General features: G+C 53.7%; 1 protein-coding gene across 1 annotated transcript in view; it reads right to left on the reverse strand.

Moving 5' to 3' along the window:
• Positions 1–19870, reverse strand: part of LOC129509498 (cadherin-23-like) — a 322243-nt gene that overhangs the window by 89992 nt on the left and 212381 nt on the right. The window contains exons 10-11 of the mRNA XM_055325089.1: positions 7343–7455; positions 5181–5369 (exon numbers count right to left, since the gene is read on the reverse strand). Of these exons, the coding sequence (XP_055181064.1) occupies positions 5181–5369; positions 7343–7455 (302 nt within the window). The remainder of the gene's footprint in view (positions 1–5180; positions 5370–7342; positions 7456–19870) is intronic.

Consider the following 19870-nt stretch of genomic DNA (forward strand, 5'->3'; position numbering starts at 1 on the left):
AGCATTTCTGTTGAGCGAATGCACACACAATCCCCCAGCTCTATGAGTTTCACCAGGGGCCCCTGAAGGTCCTTCTCAAATGATTCCAATTCCCAGAAATAGTCAGAAGCCGTCAGTGGAGGCCTCTCCGGGGGACACTGGCGCTCCACTTCCCACTCCCCCCTGCAAAGATATTCTCAGGGACAGCAGGAAATGTGGGCTGAGAGGCTGTGGGTCAGAAATGAGACAGAAACAAGTGGATCAAAGGCTCCCAACTCCCGAGAAGAAAGGTACAGGCGCTGCCAATTTTGGGGCTCTCTGCGTCTGCCCAGAGGGGTCCCAGTGCCAACAGTATTTAAAAACAAAGCCTTTTGCTGGAATTTGTAGAGCAGCCAGAGGCACGGATGATCTACACGCCCTTTGCAGCAGAGGCGGGATGCAGAGCACAGAGATCTACTTGCCTCGAAGTAGAAGAGTGGATTTTAGTCCAACAGAACAGAAACTTCTAGTCATCCGATCAACCTACACCTCCCCCCTCCCGTGCAGAGGGGAAAACAGGACGGGTAGCTCAGCCTCCGGCAGGACTGGGTGGGGATCCGGAGAGGAAAAGTTGACCCAACTGGAGAAAACACAACATGCTGAACATGCTGCGGCCAAAGGGGTGGTAGGAGATGGTAGGAATCCAAGTGGGTGCGTGTGCTGCTTATTTCTGGTGGCTTTCCAGGGCACTGAGGAAGAGAGGAGAACGCCTGGCCACCAGGAACAGGGGAGTGAGGCTGCCACTGCCTTTAATTTGAAACTCAGAGATGAGTTCCACACCAAGGCTGACTCCTGGGGCCTTGGCCTTGAGATTTTTTTTTTTTTTTTGTGATTTGCATTACAACCATCTATTTGCATCTCAACTGTCAGGCAGTGCAAATGAGTTGGTGGTGGTTTCAGCCCATCCTATCCTTCCATCTCTTCTGTATCTTCCATCTTTTGGTAGCTGGGCCAAGAAGAAATGACTCAGCGGGGACGACTCAGAGGCCTCCCAAGGACTTCCCAGTGGAGTCCCTGGGAGATAGAAAGGGCGTCTTTCAAGCACCCTTGTTGTCCTGAATTTCCCTGCAGAGCCTGAGATTCAGCAAGAAACTGAGTAGCATCTTCTAGCTGGAGGGGAGCCAGCATCATCTAGTTTTTGTGAGTTAGATTGGCATCCTTGCTGGAAATGACTGCCACAAAGTGCTACCTGAGAGGTTAAACTGCTTCCTCTTTCCTTCTATTTTCCATCGGCGACCTCTACTGCCCCACCGTGGACCTCTGAGGTCACCTTCCTTTTTTTTTTTTTAATTTTTATTTATTTATGATAGTCACACAGAGAGAGAGAGAGAGAGAGAGAGAGGCAGAGACACAGGCAGAGGGAGAAGCAGGCTCCATGCACCGGGAGCCCGATGTGGGATTCGACCCTGGGTCTCCTGGATCGCGCCCTGGGCCAAAGGCAGGTGCCAAACCGCTGCGCCACCCAGGGATCCCTGAGGTCACCTTCCTACACAAACTCGGGGGAACTGGACTTTTGCGGTACAGGGCCACTGACTCAGAGTCTGGTTTGGATAAAGCCCTGAGCCACCTCATTGCTACTTTTACCATTTGGCCGTGCTTTAATTCAACCAGCACATATCTCTGCAGTGCCTCCCAGGTGCCAGGCAGAGTGTGAGGCACTGGGTTACGCCGGCCAGGAAAGCAGAGCTGCCCCTGCCTGCAAATCCTTCAGTTGAATTGGGGAGACAAATGTTATGCACTAATACCTGCAAAACCACAATAACAGTGAGCGTGAGGGAGAATCACATGTTCTGCAGAGCCTGTGACACAGAGATTTCACCTCTCCTCATGCCTGTCCCTCCTCCAAGTCTGTTGATGGACACAGTTTTCCTCCATGCCTGGCAAATCCAACTACCCTCCCCCCAGACACAAATCCCAACAGATTGTATCTTCTCCTCAGAAAGAGAACTGGAAGAGATGATAAATTTTTAAAATCTCTTTTTACAAAAGGTGCCTGGTTTCTTTTGGAGGTTCCCTGTTGTTTCCCAGATTCTGGACGTTGGCAATATGCCTAAACACTCCATCCTGGGAAACTGGGGCCTGACGGGGCCTTGGGAGCATTGACCCCATCCGGATCTAGAGCCCTCCAGAATTCTGGAGAGTAGAGAAGAGATGGGAGATACAAAAAGAGCAGGGCAATTCAGAAAGCAATTTATTCCTCCCTCTTAGTTAGGGAATCGGCCCAGGACCATGTCTGGGATGGTTTGGGTGCAGCTCTACTGCGAGGCTGGACGATGACCCAGAGGACCTTGGTTCATGGGGGGTGGGGGGGGAGTCTGGGCTTCTGGGCTGCCTTTGTTCATCTGTAGTTCTCTCTCTGCACCTCACTGTGCCCTGGAGGCCAGCCCTTTACTGTCAGAGACACTGGTCAACTCCCTAGGGCAAGGAACGAAATGGTCCCTGGTAGCACCGGGCACCCAGTCCACAGCGGGCAATGGTGATGCCTGTGCCTGGGTGCGGAGTGGCCACTAGAGGCAGGCTGGACCCAGATACCCCTCAGCATCCCTGCAGATACTTCGGACAGGCCTTCCAGCAAAGCAGGACTGAGTTAATCTCCAAGGGGCCAGGGTGACCCTGTAATCCCCCAACCAGTGGTGGTAAGAAGGCCCTGGGGGTTCTGGCACTGCTGCTGCTCCCTGGATCCATCTGGTTAACATCTGGGTGTGTGGCAGGTACTGTGCTGAGTCCTACAGACTAAAGGTCTGATCTCCTCTATCCTTTGGTGGCATTCCCTGTGGCAGACGCCAACATGGAGCTGCTTCCCCATATTCCCCAGCCTTCTGGCAGTGAGGTGGGGCCACATCCCTAGTTCTGGGCAGAAGTCACAGGATAAAGCATAGAAGAGCTGGTGCTTGCCCCCTTCCCCTCCCTCCTGCAGTGACCGACGTGATCACAGAGCGTGCACTGAGCGACGACACAGAGAGGGATCGCCCTGCCCACTTGTGCTGGGTGAGTAATAAACCTCGGAGTGAGAAATAAACCTCTGTTTCAGGGTTAGTTTGTTACCGCAATAGAAACGGACACGTTTTCACCCAGACAGCCTAGTGATGCTTAGAAAGGGTCAATGACTCCCCCGAGGTCGCAGAGCTAGCAAATGGCAAGGCTGGACTTGAACACAGGGCCCGTCTGATTCTAGAGTTTGGGCCGTGAACCACTACACAAGCTGCCTCCCCTCTGGGTTGCCTCCAAAATCGAGCCCCAATTCCTTGGTTTGGAATTGGGGCTCCCTGTGCATCCAGCCCACCCTCCCACCAGCTCACTATGCCAACCCTGCATCAGTCACATGGCACGACCTGCTCCCTCCACCTGCTGGGCCTCTCTGTGGGCCACTGCCCAACCTACTAGTCCTCCTGGCTACCTTTAACCATCTGATGTGTGTCCCAAGGCTCAGCCCTGGTCCCCCCTTTCACCATAGAGCTTTGGCTGGTCTTCTGGCTCCCTCCGGCCCCTTCCTTTCCCTTCCTCAGCTGAGCTCTGTAGCCCTTGCTATCTATTGTCACTGTCCTGTACACAAGTATCAGTGTCTCTGTTCTCTTGGACATTCAGGAAAGCCTGAAACCAGAGATGAGACTTTCTCCTGAGGCTCTCACTTACACAGCAGCGTCTACAGGGGGTGCTGTGCCCCAGGGGGATAAAAGATGGCCCACTGGGGTATGAGAAAATATTGGAACTTGTTTTTATACCTGTTTATCTCCACCTTTTAAACTTTCTACATTTTTGTGTATGTTTTAAAAGTACATACTACACTTTGTGTAAACACACTTGGTTCTATGGCTACGCTTCCTCAAAGGACTAAATACAGCTCCTTTTAAACAGTAGGTGCTCAGTACATACTTTAGCTTTCTCAGACAGATGGGTATGGGATGATTTAGCAGGAGACGGGGGCATGTGGCACCCATACACATGTACACACAGGGGACTGACTTGCCCTTGTGGCCCTCTTTCCTTGTCAGGGGGCAGGGGTGGGGGCGGGTTGGGGTGGATGGTGTCCAGGGAAGAGAAGCTGACAGGAGACCCGTTGGATCATGGGAGGAGGGGCTCCTGGGCAGGTGTGCTGGTGGTCTGTTGAGCAGCCAGAGAGGAGCAAGAGGAGTGAGCGGGAAGCCAGGCCTGGAGCAAGGCCAGTGTGGGAGCCTGGTCTTGTGAGGTGTAATTGCAGAGAAGCCCCTCAGGCTGGAAAACCTAATGGAATTCCTGAGCAGAGTGGCCTGGGAGCAGCGGTAATAAATAGAAGTGCTATTAAGGACTGTGGCTGCTGACAGGTGGGGGAGAGACCAGGCACTGGCTGGGTGGGGAGGAGGCAGGCTGAGAGGGTCCCCGTCAGCATGGAAGCCTGTCCCATCCAGGCCTGGTGGGGCACAGCCCCATCCCGGAGCCTCCTCCCTCCTGGCCTTCTGGAGCTCTCCTTCACTTGCTGCCCATGCCCCTTCCAGGTGGGCCCTGCAGGAGGCTGCAGGCTTCCAGGACCCCCGGGGTCTCCTTGTGGCCTGGGATCCCCTTGAAAGCACTTATGCTACTCACATGGAAAAGGAGGAGTCATTACTACACCCCAAACAGAAATAAGATTTTTTTCCCAAAGTCCGATTTTATACAAGACCCTCCAACTTCTAAAATATCTAGTTTTTGGTGTATGTTTTATAATGTACATTCTAGATTAATAGGATGAGCATATATTTCTAAATAATTCCTAAATAGGGATCCCTGGGTGGCGCAGCGGTTTGGTGCCTGCCTTTGGCCCGGGGTGCGATCCTGGAGACCCGGGATTGAATCCCGCGTCGGGCTCCCTGTGTGGAGCCTGCTTCGCCCTCTGCCTGTGTTTCTGCCTCTCTCTCTCTGTGTGTGACTATCATGAATAAATAAATAAAATCTTAAAAAAATTCCTAAATAAATCACTAAATGAAGAACTATACACTGGAAGTGTGTGCTCAAAGAGTTTTTGCAGGGGTGGGGGGTAGGCTGAGGATTAGAGACTGCTGATTTTTGCAAGGGAGGAGCAGCAGCAATGTTTGTTTCTATTTTATAGATGGGGACTTGGAAGCCTAGAGATACTTGGCATCTTTCCCAGGGTTGGACAGCCCAGAAAGGGCGGGGGTCTGGATACACCACACATTCCCGGGACTCACCTCATCCTTGTCCACCACCTGGATGAAGAGGGGTAGGGCAAAGCCCACCTGTGCTAGCTCGGTGATGGCCACACTGTATTCAGAGCTGTTGAACTCCGGGGCATTGTCATTGATGTCAATAACCAGGATGTTGAAGGTCGTGGTGACTGAGGCATCAGATGGAGTACGGTCATCATTCAGCTCTGTGCCCTGCAGGTAGAGGACAAAAACCCCAGAGATGAAGGCAGCCGTAATCATAATATCATCACTTTCCAAGGCTTTGTCAAGGCTGGGTCCTGTGCTTCCTGTCAATTATCCCATGCCCTGACCACAATCCTGGGAAGAAGACTCTATCATCATCATCCCAATTTTACCCTTGAGGAAACAGGCTCTGAGAGGTTAAGTAACTTGTGTAAGGACACATAGTCAGAGTGGGTGTCAAACTCAGGCAGCAGGATTCCAGGACCAAAGGGACGAGGTGGTATGGTGATGACAAGACAGATTTAGGGGCTCCTCAAGGGGCAAAGGGAGACTCTTTATTCAATTTGGCAGATGATAAAACTGAGGTCAAGAATTTTTGCGTTAGCAGGTAATTAAGACTTAATTTGGCATCTGCTATGGCCCAAACACTGTGCTAGGCATCATGATGGTCTGGGTCGGACTCAGGGAAAAATGGGCTCAAATCCTTGGGTGCCCAGTCACTGCACCAGAACCTGCCCCCCCCCCCCCTGCAAATACCCATTCCCAGTTCCCACTCAATCTTCTGAATCTGAGTCTCTGGGCGGGAGGCCCAGGACTAGCTATCTTTTACCAGTTCCCCAAGAGATTTGGATTCACAGCCAAGTTTGTGAACTCCCCCTCACATTTTATATAAAGATGGAAAAAATGAGCTCAGGGTCCCATAGTAAGCTGGTGGCGCCACTGGGGCCAGGACACAGCTCTCTCCAACTGGAACTGTGTGCCTTACAGGAGTCGTGCAGAGAGGAGGGGAGGCAGAGAGGGGCCCGTGGCTTGGTGGCTTGATGCAACATGGGAAAGTGGTGGTGTTGGCCCCCCTACCCCAACCATGTGTGCACCCTGGGTGGTGACAGAGGAGCCAGCTGGCCAAGGAGGGCTAATCAACCTGTCGCTCTGTATCCCTCCCAAAGTCAAGGAGAACAATCAAGGGCCAGGCTGGGCTCCTCTGTCCTCCTCAGGATGGAAGCTCCTATCCCAGCCCTTGTGTCCTCCCCCACCTCAGTCCATGGGGCTGGGGAGGAACCCTATGGCCCAGGCAAAGTCCATACCTTAAATGGGTTTCCCAAGGAATGCCTCTGCAAATCATAGATTTTAATTAAAAGCGGCCATGGGACACCTGGGTGGCTCAGTGGTTGAGCATCTGCCTTCGGCCCAGGGCGTGATCCTGGAGTCCCAGGGCGTGATCCTGGAGTCCCAGGATCGAGTCCAGCATCGGGCTCCTCGCAGGGAGCCTGCTTCTCCCTCTGCCTGTGTCTCTGCCTCTCTCTGTGTGTGTCTCATGAATAAATAAATAAAATCTAAAAAACAAACAAACAAACCCCAATCTTCTCTTTTCCAATTACAAATCTGTGAGGCCAGGTTTTATTCAATCAGCACAACATACCACAACGGACAGTGCAGAAGCAGATACAAGGATCCAGAAGTCTTCTATTAAGATAGTCATTAGGGGGCGACAGGGGCCAGAGGCTGTGGCTCCACCACACCTCCAGGGTAAGGACCCTAGAGGTTCCCACCTCCCCCCACTACGCTGCTGCTTCCTAACCAGGGAATAGTCCCTGGGGGAGGCCGTCAGAGTTAGAACCGGGAAAAACCCCAGAAATGGGGTCAACATGAGAATCTGAGGTGGCTACTATGGAGAACTAGGAATCATGGGTAACCGTCAGGACCACCGATGAGCACCTACTGTGTGCTCTCTGGTTCCTAAAATGGGGATGAAAGTCCTAATCCTGTGTGATTGTTGATCATGGCTGTGGGGTGCCAGCACGGCCCCTGACCCGGCCTATGCTGGGAGGTGTGGTCCCGTCCTGACACGAGCCCCAGCACCCAGGCAGGTGAGGGGCCAGGAGCACCGCCCTGCTGGAGCTTCAGGGGGGCGCTGCTGGAGGCTGGTACCGCGGTGGGGGCCCCTGCACTCGGGAGGCCCGTGCCTGCTGCCTGGCTCTCACCTTCACCGTCAGGATGAAGCCGTGGCTGTACAGGGGGTTCTCTCGGTCCAGTAGGCCGTTCAAGGTCAGCGCCCCACTGATGTAGTCCAGAGCAAAGATGCTGTTGGTATTCCCTGCAAGAGAGAGTAACATTCCAGGTACGCCTGGGGCCCAGGGCAGATGGACACGGGCTGTGGTCGGGGCTCCTCTCTGCACGTTAAGGATGAAGCATTAACCACATGGATGCTGGCCCCAGGAGTAATGGGAAGTGTTCTGGAAGATGCGGCCCAGGCAGTAGCAGCAATGATTCACAGTGAGGACATTCTGCTTTTCAGTCTTCTTCTGTCTCTCGGAAGGAGTCAAGGAGAAAGTCTCAGTTTGGTGCTAGTGTGCCTATAGCACCTAACACTTGCTTGTCTTCCTTCGTAACAGAGAGAGAGAGAGAGAGAGAGAGAGAGAGAGAGCAGGCTTCAGGCCTGGAGGCTTCTAAAGGGAACAGTACGCAGCTAGGACTTGGTAACTGCTATGGTCCGAACACTTGCTTCCCCCCAGAATTCATATGGTGATGCCCAAAGCCACACGAGGGCATTAGGAAGTGGGCCCTTCGGAAGGTGCCTCGGTCCTGCAAGTGGAACCCTCGTGGATGGAAGGGATCCCATGCACCCTGTGCTATGTGAGGACACAGTGAGGAATCACCACCTATGAACCAGGGTGGAGACCACGCTGACACTTGGATCTTGGATTTCCCGGGCTCTGGAATTACAAGAAATAAATTTCTTTGTTTATGAGCCACACAGACTGTGGGGTTCTGTTATAGCAGCCCAAGTGGACTAAAGCAGAAACCTAGTTTTGTTTGCGTTGTGCTTATTTTTATAGTCATTTTCTATCCTGTTCCATTCTATCCTAATTTTCTACTGAGCACTGATACAATTTCCCTTTACGTTAAATGTAAGTTAAAAACCCAATTCAATCTTAAGAATAAGCATTTATTTTGTTAAAACTTGAAGTATATATTTAAAGTACTGGCAAAAACCCTACTCGAGATACACTGGCTCGGATGGAGACCTCTGTGTCCACCCTTTGCTCCCTTACCAACTCCATTTTATGCCCCCCTACAGGCGCCCTGTGTCCCCACAGCAGCTTTCCCAGGTTCCCCAAATCTCCATGTGCACGCCTGCCTCCTCTTCTCTCTGTGAACACCTTCCTCTCTTGGCCTTACCTGCCATCCTCCCATCTAGTGCCCCTCCTCCTCCTCCTGCTCCTCCTCCTCCTCCTCCTCCTCCTCCTCCAGGAAGGCAGTCCTACTTCTCTGGCTGACCCTCCACCCTCACAGGCCGTAGCCACTGTTCTGTTTGCTCTCTCACTGCTCCCTATGTGTTCATGTGATCTTCCCGGCCACCCTGAAGATGGGGGGCAGGTGGTGGCCACAAAGTAAGTGCTCACTAAGTACTGCTTGAGCTGGGCCCTGGACGATGGGCAGCACTGGGGAAAGGATGGATGGATGGATGCTGATCCCACAAGCAGGAACTGACACACACAGGTAGAAGCTACTGTATCCCCTGGCTCACCCCCCACCCCGACCCGGGCTCTAAAGGGATCTGTGCACCATTAGGGGGTCCCGTCATCTCTTGGATCAACTAGGGAAAGCACAAAGCGGGGACAATTTCCCTTCTGACTTTAGAGTTTGGGAGAGGCTATTCTCCACCAACTCTCTGCTGGCCGGCAAGGCATCCACATCCACTCGGTCGGTAGCTAGAGGCTGTCCCTCCCCTGTCCTCCTCGCGGGCTACAAGGGTTGGCTGAGGCGGAGGAGGGACAGCTGATGACTGCAGAGCCCGTTCAGGTCTCACGTCAGGCTCAGACTGTGGGCTTTGGGGACTGTGACGTGGGGCCTGGCCAGGGAGTGGACGTCACCCTAGCCTCCCCTCTTGCCTGGAGCTTCCTCCCACGGCCATAGAGAGACCTGGACACCTTCCTGCTGAGTGGGTGTAGTGGGGGAGGACAGGGCTGCAAGGAGGCATGGACACGCATGAAGGTAAGGAAGTGTCTTTTTCTTTAGCCAGGAATTCTGCTGCTGGGGAAACAGGAGGCTGGATGCTTTCATCTGTTTGTCATTAGCTAATCCATTTGACAGTCACTGAGCTCCTGCGATATGTGGGGGACAGAGTCTAGCAGGGGATGTAGCCCTCACCCAGGTATTCACATCACAGGGTGATCAGGGCTGGGGGGCGGTGAAGCATGGTCATTGCAGGGCCCTTTGGGGGGTGGGTCCTGAGTCCCTAAATGCTGAGCTGAAGGGCTGCCCTGAGGCAACATCTCCGAGCCTCCTGCCGCCTATAGCCCCCTGCCAGCATGGGCCGCACCTCCCCAGCCCCCAGGGCTAGCATCCCATCATTCTGAATTTCCATATAAATTTATTCTTCCCAATAAAGGAACCTATCAAATGTTTAACTAAATGTGATTCAATTTTTATCTTTGCAAGATTTTTCCTATAAATCATTCACAAACCAGAAGCCCCTTGTTGAATGATGTGCTTTGGTTTTTGGCTTGAAAAATGGGGTTATCAACTCTGGAACACACAGCTGGGCCTCCCCACTTAGCACCTCTGCCCCGATCATGGCCATACGGCCCATCCCCAGCTTGAAGTCTGCCTCCAGCTCATAAAATATCCTCTTCCCTGACCCAGGCATTTTTCTCCAGCAAACCTGCAGGCAAATACCCTCCAACTGATACACATTCAAACCCAGGGACCCTCCTCCAACACACACACACACACACACACTCACACACACACACGTACTTTTTTCCCATATCTACCTCCTGCCAAGTACAAATCAGCAACTCCCAGGACCAGCAGCCAGAAAGGGTTACACCCAGGGAGCTGACGGGACCACCTGAGTGAGCCATCGGCTCTGATGGCCTCCTGTCACCATGGCAATAGCAGTACTCCTGGGATGCTGGTTCAGGCACAGGAAGGAGACGGAGCCCTGAACCCCAAGCAGGGATGGCCAAGGGCAGGGCTCATTCAAAGACAGATTGATTAGATCACTCATTCCTTTGAGTTCATATTGCGCACCTTACTGTGTGTAAGGCGTTAGAGAATCAGTAGAGAAAAGCAGGCAAGGTTCATCCCTTCAGTCTTGCAGTGAAGATCAACATTAATGACATAATCACGCTATTGAACATGTAAGCAAGCACTTGCTGAGCTAAGTCCCCCCCAGGAAAGCAGCATGGCGTAGAGAGGTAGTTAGGGTTATGCCCTCAGGAGGCCGACTCTATGGGTTCAGATAGCTCTGCTTGTTGCTGGCTGGGTGAGCTTGGTCAGGTTATTAACGTATCTGGATGATCTCAGTTTCCTAGTCTGTAAATTGGGCACAACAATGGTATCCACCCCAGACTGTTGTTGGGAGGATGAAATGAGTGAATACAGTGCCTGGCACATAGGAAGTTCTCAACACAGGTTGGCCATCTGGTGTATCTGTGCTACCACCGTGGACCACCTGCTCTATTCCCACCCCCGTCCCCACATGCCTGTGTCTAGAGCTGTTCGCCCAATAGGAGCATTGAGCCAGCCCTGTCCTCTTGCTAGGAGAGAGCCTCAAAACCAAAAGCCCGTGTGTGCAAGTTGGCAGCTCAAGGCCAAGGCCATCTCAGCAGGGCTCTGGCCTCAGGGTGGGTCACCGTCTCCTGGCTCCTCTCTCTTAACTCCGCTTCCCCAGGGGGATGTGGCCTTGGCAGCCACACAAGCAAGTTTCTCTGCTCCCCTGGAAGCTGATACCACCCTGTCAACCCTCTGGTCTCCCATTCTTTATCCAAGTCCCACAGGGACCAGGGGCCAAGGGAGGCTTACCTGGGACGCCTTTCACCTGTTCAGCCCCCATTGCTGAGCAGAAGAGCAGCTGCTTCCCCTGGGCCTGACAGGTGCTGTCCCAGGTGCGTGTGGATATACCTGGGAGGGGAGGGGTTCTGGGGTGGAGTGGGACGCACCTCGGTGCCCTCAGGGTTCTGGGAGCTGGTGACTTAATGCGTTCACAAAAGAGAAGCAGGTTCATTATTGCCCTGCTGGTTCTCCTGGGGGCAGCCACCTCTTCTAGGAGCTCCAGGCACCCAGACTTCTTCAGATTCCCAGAGGAAAGGCTGGGGGGATGTGAATTGAGTCTGCAAAAGCATGAAAGGCTTCCAAGGGGGAGTCCCAGCCTTCTTTCCCTTATTTATTAAAAACAGTAGCTAGTGCGCGTTGAGAAGTTCCATGGGCCAGGCACCAAGTGAAGCCATTTGTGCCACCATATTATTTACTCTTCACCATAACTTAGTAAGAACATAGCCCACATCACATATGAGGAAGCAGGTTCAGAGATGACAAATAAGTTGTCCAAGGTCACACAGGTACTAAGTGGCTGGCTTACATCTCTCTTTCTTGCTCCGCAGGCATTGGCCCTACACACGTTTACACCCACTCTGCACTTGGCCCCATGCTAAGGGACAAGCAGATGCAGAGATATAAGAAATCATCATCCTACATAAAATGGAGTGGTGACAAAGTTGCTTTTTTTTTTTTTTCCTCAGGAGGGGATCCTAGGTAAAAACACCATACATTCTGGGCAGATTTAGGTAGTAGCACAATGTCCATGTGGCAATGTCCTCCGGGTGGTGGCGAGGAGGGCCCACCCTGGGGTCTGGTGGGAAGGCAGGGCTGCAGGCAGGACATACAGAGGCACTGGCAAGGCTACCTCTGGGGCAGGCCTATGGCTCCAGTGAGGATGAGCAGGAGAATTTAGGGAGACAAGCAGTAGCCTGAGATGCAGGGGGACATTGTATGTGCCAGGTGCCCGGAGGCAGGAGAGGAGGGAGTTCCAAGAGTGGTTAGTAGGGTCCAGCAGCCGAGAGACAGAGAAGAGAGAGAGAGAGAGAGAGAGAGAGAGAGAGAGAGAGAGAGAGAGGCAGCTCAGGAGAAGGAAGGTGGGGTTGGATCTTCGGACGCCCCCAGAGGTCAGACAGTAAGACACTGAGGGCCAGTGGGGCACAGACCAGGGGACATGAGCAGGTGCAGAGCGTGGGGAGCAAAACCCAGGGAGGGAGGCCGAGTGGCCACTAGAGGGCACAGCAGAGTCAAGCAAAGGGCTTCTGTGCCTCAGAGCCAGTCCAGGCAGAGGGGAGGCAGTGAGAGGGGGGAAGGTGGATGGAGGGAGAATGGGGGAGGAGGGAAGGTCAGCCCTGGGGGGGGGGGCGGCGGGGGCTCCCCCTCCCCCGTCCCCCCTCTGAGGTCGCCAGCCTCTCCCCATCCCCCGGCGCCCCTCTCCCTGGCTCCTGCCAAATCCCATCACTCGCACATCTTGTCCCCTTGTTATCTCGCCCGCAGCATCTTGACCCAGGGCGAGCCAGGTCTAGGGGGAAAGCAGTTAGCAAGTGGCTGATGGGGCGCGTGGGAACACAGGCATGACTTTCAATTGCTTTGTCTGCTCCGCTGGGCTAATGCGACCTGTCCTGCTGCCCTCTGAGTTCAAGGAAAACCAACGGCTTCCACCCTGGTCCTCCCGGTTCTTAAGATCCACCCCGAGTGTCACAGGCCCCAGGAAGCTAGTCCTGGGGGCTGCAGCGTCTCACACTCCTCTGAGCCCCAGCGCTGGGCTGGCACCCTCAGAACTGCCCTGAGCTGTGGGGGCTTCCCTGGTTCTCGCAGCAAGATCCAGGGTGGCCTGCGGGAGGAGTGCCAGGGGCTCACACTTGCATCCCTAGTGGCACTCAGAAGGATGCCTGAGCTGCAATTAGGAAGGGTCACAGGGTCACGGAGCACACACACGGGGGGGGGGGGGGGGGGGGGGGGGGGGCTTACTCCACCAAGGCCAATCTTATGGGGAGCTCACGAATGGGTGGGGCTTTGAGGCCCACACACTCATCCACTCCGATGCCAGTCCCTGAATGCAGGACGGAGGCTACCTGGGGGTGACCTGTGGGATGCCGATCCCTCACCTGGCCTCTGACTTGGTCACCCTGCCCGTCTCAGGCCCAGGGTCAGGGACCCTTTCGAGGGAAGAGAGCAGAACTGGGGTTTGCACCCCCTTCTCTCCAGGGGTCTCTGCCTGGAGCCTGTTACATCAACACCCAAGTGAAGACTGCCTACCGTGCATAAACTGGCAGGATGAAAAAAGACCTAGGTGCCGGCAACAGATCTGCCACTTACCAGCTGTGAGACCTCCCGCAAACTGCTAATTCCTTTAAGCCAAATTCCTCATCTGTAATGTGTAGATAACAGCTCCCACCTCACCAGGCTGGGGGAGGCTCAGGTGTGATCACGGCAATAAAGCACCTGTTGTAGTGCCTGGCACACAGTAGGTGCGCGTTTGGTTCCTGTTCCTTCTTTCTGGGCTCTGCAGCTTCCTGAACGGAGGACCCAGGGTGAGCTGTGAGCGGGTGTCCCTAGGCCAGCCCATGTGACTGCGTCTGGTACCATGCAGCGTTTTGCGTGCATATCTTTTTCGATTTTCAACCCCCGCTCCCCTGCCGTGAGATAGATTCTATTATCCCCATTTTACAGATAAGGAACCTGAAACACAGAGTGCTTAAAAATCACTGGCACTCGGTCATCTAGGGGTGGAACAAAGAGTTCAACTCAGCTCTCACGACGCTAAAGAGTTCATGCCTGGACCCCCACCCCCACCCCTGGCCCCGGATTTTCCTTCCTCTCACTTGAGCCAGCGGTAGCCCACGAGACAGCCGTATGTGTGCGGCTTCAGCCCCCTGGACCCACGGGGCAGGCTGGCCTGCAGGCCCACCCCTGTCCCGTCTGACTGTATTGCTGCATAATAAAAACTGGGCGTCAGCCTGGGATGTGGGCTTTGGGCAAGATGTCTTATGAATTAAAAATTGTCACTTAGCTGCCTGCTGACAAAAGGGGCCTGCGTCCTGGGTGCACCTGGGCTGGGCTGCATTCACCAGCTCCGTGATCAACATATGGCAACCAGTGGTGTGGGTTACCCGGACTCTCAACCAGGGGAGGGGACACGGGTGGAGAGCTCGCTGCCCCTCCGAAGGACCCTCAGGGAGGTGGGGTGGGGAGTTATTAGGTTTAACCCCTCTCCAAAGCTTCTCCTGAAGGCCCTGGGACCCTCTCCCTGCAGATGTCTGCAGGCGCATCATCTGCATTCAGGCCTCAGCTCCAGTGTCACCAGCACAGAGGAGCCGTCCCTAATCCCCTCACTGCCCCACACCCCTTCACTCTCCACTCTGTTAGCCTGTTTTATTTCCTTCAAAGCAGTTCTACTTTCTGAACCTCTCCTGTCACCCGTTTACGTGTTTGCTTCTTGTCCGTCTCCCCTCACGGCAACATGAGCCCCGGGAGAGTAAGGATTGGTTTTCCCCAAATGACCAGCTGATGCACAGTGGGTGCTCAACAAATGTTTGAATGAACAGATGGACTGATGCAGGGATGTTGGGGGGCCATTCTGAGGGTAGTGTAAAAGGCAGGGCAGCACACTGCTGGCGTGACTTGTAATGTCACACATCCCAGAGACCGTGAAGCTCCGGGGCTCTGAGCAGGGATCAGCTAATTAGCCATTCCAACCGGGGCGATCGCTTCGCTCCTGATGCGCCCAAAGCGGTATGTCCGCCTGAGCTGAGCGCATCTCAGTTAATTACGGTCACTACCATCCAGTCAGGAGAAGACAACCCTGAGTCCCGCAGGTAGGTGCGAACGGCAGTCTGCTTGCCACGCAGACACTTCACAGAATGATGGTTTTCATCAAGCTCCCTTAAACCAACAAATGATGACCTCTCCTAATAGGACCACAAACTGGACTCTGATTAATTTGCTAATAACTGGCTCCAACGCGTGACACATTAACCCGAGTAGCCAAGGATAGGAAAACTGATTACGTTAGGGCTGCCGAGGGTCGAACAATGGCCCGCTCACCCTCGGCAGTGCATGGCTCCCTGCACGACAGGTGGCCCCAGGCTGGCGGCCTCCGGTGCTTTGAGGACACTTTAATGGGGGATCTGCAGAACACCACCAGGGGTTATAGCTGGGATCAGAAGCTCCCCTATTTTCTGAAAAACCTTTGCTCTTCAACCCCACGTGCCCACATGTGCAGCTATCGGGATGTTCACCACGGCGCTGCTTAATAAAGAAAATTAGGAAGAACCTAAGTGTCCAACAACAGAGATTAGTTAAATGAGGGCCTATATGAAATTCGGCCAGCTGCTAAAAGTAATGCTGCAGAAGAGAAGTTTGTGACTTGGAAAGATGGATATTTAAGACGTGTTTGTTTCTCTTTTTTTTCAAGATTTTACTTATTTATTTGTGAGAGAGAGCACACGCATTGGTGCACAAATGGAGGGAAGGAAAAAAAAACAAAACAAACGGAGGGAAGGGGCAGAGAAAGAGGGAGAAGCAGACTCCCTGATGAGCAGGGAGCCCAATGCGGTGCTCGATCCCAAGACCCCAGGATCCCAACCTGAGCCAAAGGCAGATGCTTAACAGACTGAGCCACCCAGGTGCCCCATGTTTGTTTCTTAAAAAGGAGACACCAAATAGCATAGTTCCCTAAAATGCTTCCTATTGTTGCTTAAAAATATATGCATAGAGAAAGGAATGAAATGCGTACAGCAGGTTGACAAAGATTATCGTTAAGTGGTGAGGCTAGAGCAGGGTTTCTCAATCTCAGTAGCGTGACACTAAGTTGGGAATTTGTTGTGCTGGGGGCTGCTCTCCGCACTGTGGGATATGTAGCAGTATCCCTGGTCTCGAGGATACCAGTAACATCCTGTCCCCCAGTCGTGACAACCAAAATGTCTTCAGATGTCCCCGGAAAGGCGAGGGAATGGGTATGGGTGGCAAAATCACTCCTGGCTGAGAACCACTGCTCTAGAATCATTTCAACTTTTTCCTTTTGACTTAACTTGAATTACATGCATTAAAAAAAAAAAGTTGGGATCCCTGGGTGGCTCAGCGGTTTGGCGCCTGCCTTTGGCCCAGGACGCGATCCTGGAGTCCCGGGATCGAGTCCCACGTCGGGCTCCAGGCATGGAGCCTGCTTCTCCCTCTGTCTGTATCTCTGCCTCTCTCTCTCTCTATCCTAAGTAAATAAATAAATAAATCTTAAAAAAAAAAAAGTTAATGCAAGTTCCTTTAAAGAATAATCCTCAAACTTCTAGACAGAGAAGACGGTTGTTCAACGCTGTGAACATTCTTAATGCCCCTGAATTGTACACTTTAAGATGGTGAATTTTACCTTACATATATTTAAGCACGTGCAAAAAATTACCAAGGTTTGATGACGTGCACCTGTGTGTTCTACGTTGGTGTCAGACGTGGGCTGACTTGTAAAGGGATCTGCTTTAATGAGCGATGCTTCCTCTACCTGCATTACAAGTGTTCTGCCACAATTTGCTGAAGTTAAACTCCCGGAGCACGGGGCCTCTCCTGGCTTGGCCTCTGCTGTGTTTGTCATAGTGAGGAAAGGAATTTGCTCACAGAGGATTCTGCAAGGTTCCAGAGAGCCTGAGCAGTGCAAAGATGAAGCCTCTGCTCCCAGGGGTGTCTAGTCTAGATGAGAAAAATGGGACCTGTGCCCAAAAGATGCCTCGCCATTGGGGGGGGTGCTGGTGTGGGAGGGGCTCCTTCCACTGGGCTTTGGAGGGCAGATTTGGGTAGCTTCCCCCTGGGGGTCTAGCAAGAGCAGAGGGGGAGGGCAGAGTAATCCTTTCACAGTGGGGGAGCCAGCTGGAGGAGCAGTGGTGTCAGGAACCTTGAATGCCAGGTAAGCAGTTTGCCCTTCTGTTCTACAGGGAGTCTCTGGAGGCAGGGAGGCCTGTTTGTGATGAAGGCATGGTTTGCGTGATGGTAGCGACAAAAGGAGCAGTGACAAGGACCATCTACTGCAGGCCCGTCGTGTGTCAGGCCAGGTTCTAAGCACTTTGCACGAATCTATCCATTATGTTCACGCAACTCCACGGACAGGGCGTCATCATCTTCATCATTCCCATTTTTCCAGGTGAGAAAACCAAGGCACAGAGAGAGAGAGGGAGACTAAGCGATTTGCTTGAGGTCACACCACTGGAAGTGGTGGAGGCAGGGCTCAAGGCCAGGCTGGCTGACTCCAGAGCCTGTGAGGCTTAGTGCGCATGCCAGGCAGCCCCCAAGAGATGTGTGTGAGCTCAGAATGCCCTGGGAGGCCAGCACTGCTACCCCAATGATCAGATTAGGAAGCTGAGGCTCAGTCAGGGAAATGCCACCTTCAAAGATACATGGCAACCTCATGACTATACTGGGATTAGAACCTTGGTCATTCAGGTCTCAAATGTCCCTCAAGGGGGGTGGTCTCTCCTGTGTGGGTCTGGAGACTGGTCGGCAGCGAGCAAGGTGAGGAGAGGGAGAGCAGGTGCGGCGATCCCCCAGGAACCCACCTGCTCGCTTGCCCTGAGCCTGGCTGCCTCTGGGGCCTGCGGCAGATGGGCCCAGAACACCCATTCTGCAACTGAGGCCCCTCCTCTGGCCCAGGTTGGGTGCCAAGGTGTGCCGGGTCACTCGGCTGTGTTCCCCAGAGGGCCTCCCGTTTTGCCCGCTGCTGGGCCCGGCCCACATAACTCACCCGAGGCTTGGCACTCAAGAGGGCGTCAGGGCTCTGGGAGATTTACGGGCTCCAATAAAGCCATCTCAGTCCTCGCATAAGGAGCCTGTGATATTTGATGATCTGAAAGGCCTTGTCCCGGAGCGGCAGTGTGAGGGGGAAGGAGGAGGGGAGACACTTAAGAAAACAAAGAGGACAAGTGATCAGATGCCCAAGGAGATGGAAGTGGGAGGGGGTGTGTGTGCACTGTCTGTCATCCTGTGGGTCCTCACCCCCTCCTCTGGCATCTCTGTGCTGACCCAGCAGGGCGGCGTGGCAAAGACAGGTGCAGGGAAGGGGCTGCCCAGGGAGTGGGGGCCCCAGAGACCACCCACCACGCTACTGAGCCTCTAGGTGCCAAGCACAGGTCGGAGACATGGGTAGTGCCCGCAGGTGCTCCCCATCCAATGGCAAAGACTGGCCGCCTGGAGGACAAAGCCTATGTGAAAGAGCTGGCTGGGGACTCGACATGAAGTCAGGAGATTGGATTCATGTTTGTGGGCCTCTCTGAGCCTGTTTCCTTATTGTGGGTGAGAATACCTGTTCATGTCAGATAGGAGTCAAGGCTGATGATCCAAGCATCCGGGGGCAGGTGGAACTAAGCAGTGCCTGGAGTTGGCTGACGTTAGGCAGAAAGGACTGTGGGAAGGGGGCAGGGTGGGGTGCCAGGCCAGCTGCAGGAGCACACCCAAGTTTGCAGAATGAGGCGGCCTGGCAGCCCTGGACCTTCCCTTCCAATCCTGTTTCGCAGGGTCAAACCTTGTCCTCTAAGTGTCCCTTGCTCCATTCCCTGTCTTGCCATCTCCATGATCACGTGGAAGGAACTCCAGCATCAGAGAATCCGGAGTGCCCAATCCGGAGCTGGGATTTCCAGCTGCGTGACTTTGGGCAAATGACTTCGCCCCTCTGAGCCTCAACTTCCTCACCTGCCAGGCAGCGACAGTACTAGAATTTGCCTCCTGGGTTGCTGGGAGGATTTACGGAGCCCACAAGCAGTGCTCCCGCAGCCACCGAGTCCTCCCCTCCGTGGCCGCTGATCCCGACAGTCCCACAGCTGCCCCTCCTCCGGCCCCAAGTACTGCAAGTTCTGGAGTGGATGACTTTCAAATCTGGGAAGGAGAGCCCATCACACACACCTTGAGCTGGGTAATTTATGAATCAAATTGTGCTCCGTCAGGGCTCCGCGGCCCAGAAATAGATGTGGTCGGACGAGGTTCAGGGAGCCAGCCTCAGACACAGTTATCTTCATAGAAACTGGCCACCAGCGGGCAGAACCGGCCTGGATGACTGACCTTGAGGGGCTCCCTGGGGAGGGGGCTGCGAAGCCCCCCTCGGCCTGACCCCTGCCCCGAGTCCCGAAGAGAGGACAGCGATCTGCATGCCACTCAGGAGGAGAGCTGGTGACCAAGTTACTTAACCAAGTTACTTAACCTCTCTGGGCCTCAGGGTCCTCCCTTGTTTCAAAAAGCCTGGCTTTCCTTTGGCAGGGGTTTCTCACATGTCTTCGTTTTGGTAGAAAATCCTTTCATCAGGGAAAATCTTGCACAGATCCCCAGTATATAAAACAGTCCAGAACAGAGCTAGCTGTCCTGGCTGAGGTCGATGATGGGAGGAGGGGACAACGTCCAGCACATTCTGCACCCACAGAGGGGCCCCAGGGGACAGACTGGGGGCTTGAGGCCTCAGGGAACTTAGAAGTCCCCACTGACTCTTTCAGTTTTAAGATTCTAGGACTGCCTACGAGCGCACATCCAATGATGTACGAGGCCTGACGTTATGCCATCCAGGTCATCCTCGGACCAGGAAACGCTGACCAGACAGGTGAAGTTCTTGAGATTCAGAGGATTAACGTCTTCATCCGGATCTGATCTTTTTGAAAGGGGTAGAGGTTAGAGTGCCTAAGACCACGCCTCTCCAGCTGTGCGACTATGGGCAAGTTAACTAC

This window comes from Nyctereutes procyonoides, unplaced genomic scaffold (genome assembly GCF_905146905.1).
Source record: "Nyctereutes procyonoides isolate TBG_1078 unplaced genomic scaffold, NYPRO_anot_genome, whole genome shotgun sequence".
Taxonomy (NCBI): Eukaryota; Metazoa; Chordata; class Mammalia; order Carnivora; family Canidae; genus Nyctereutes; species Nyctereutes procyonoides.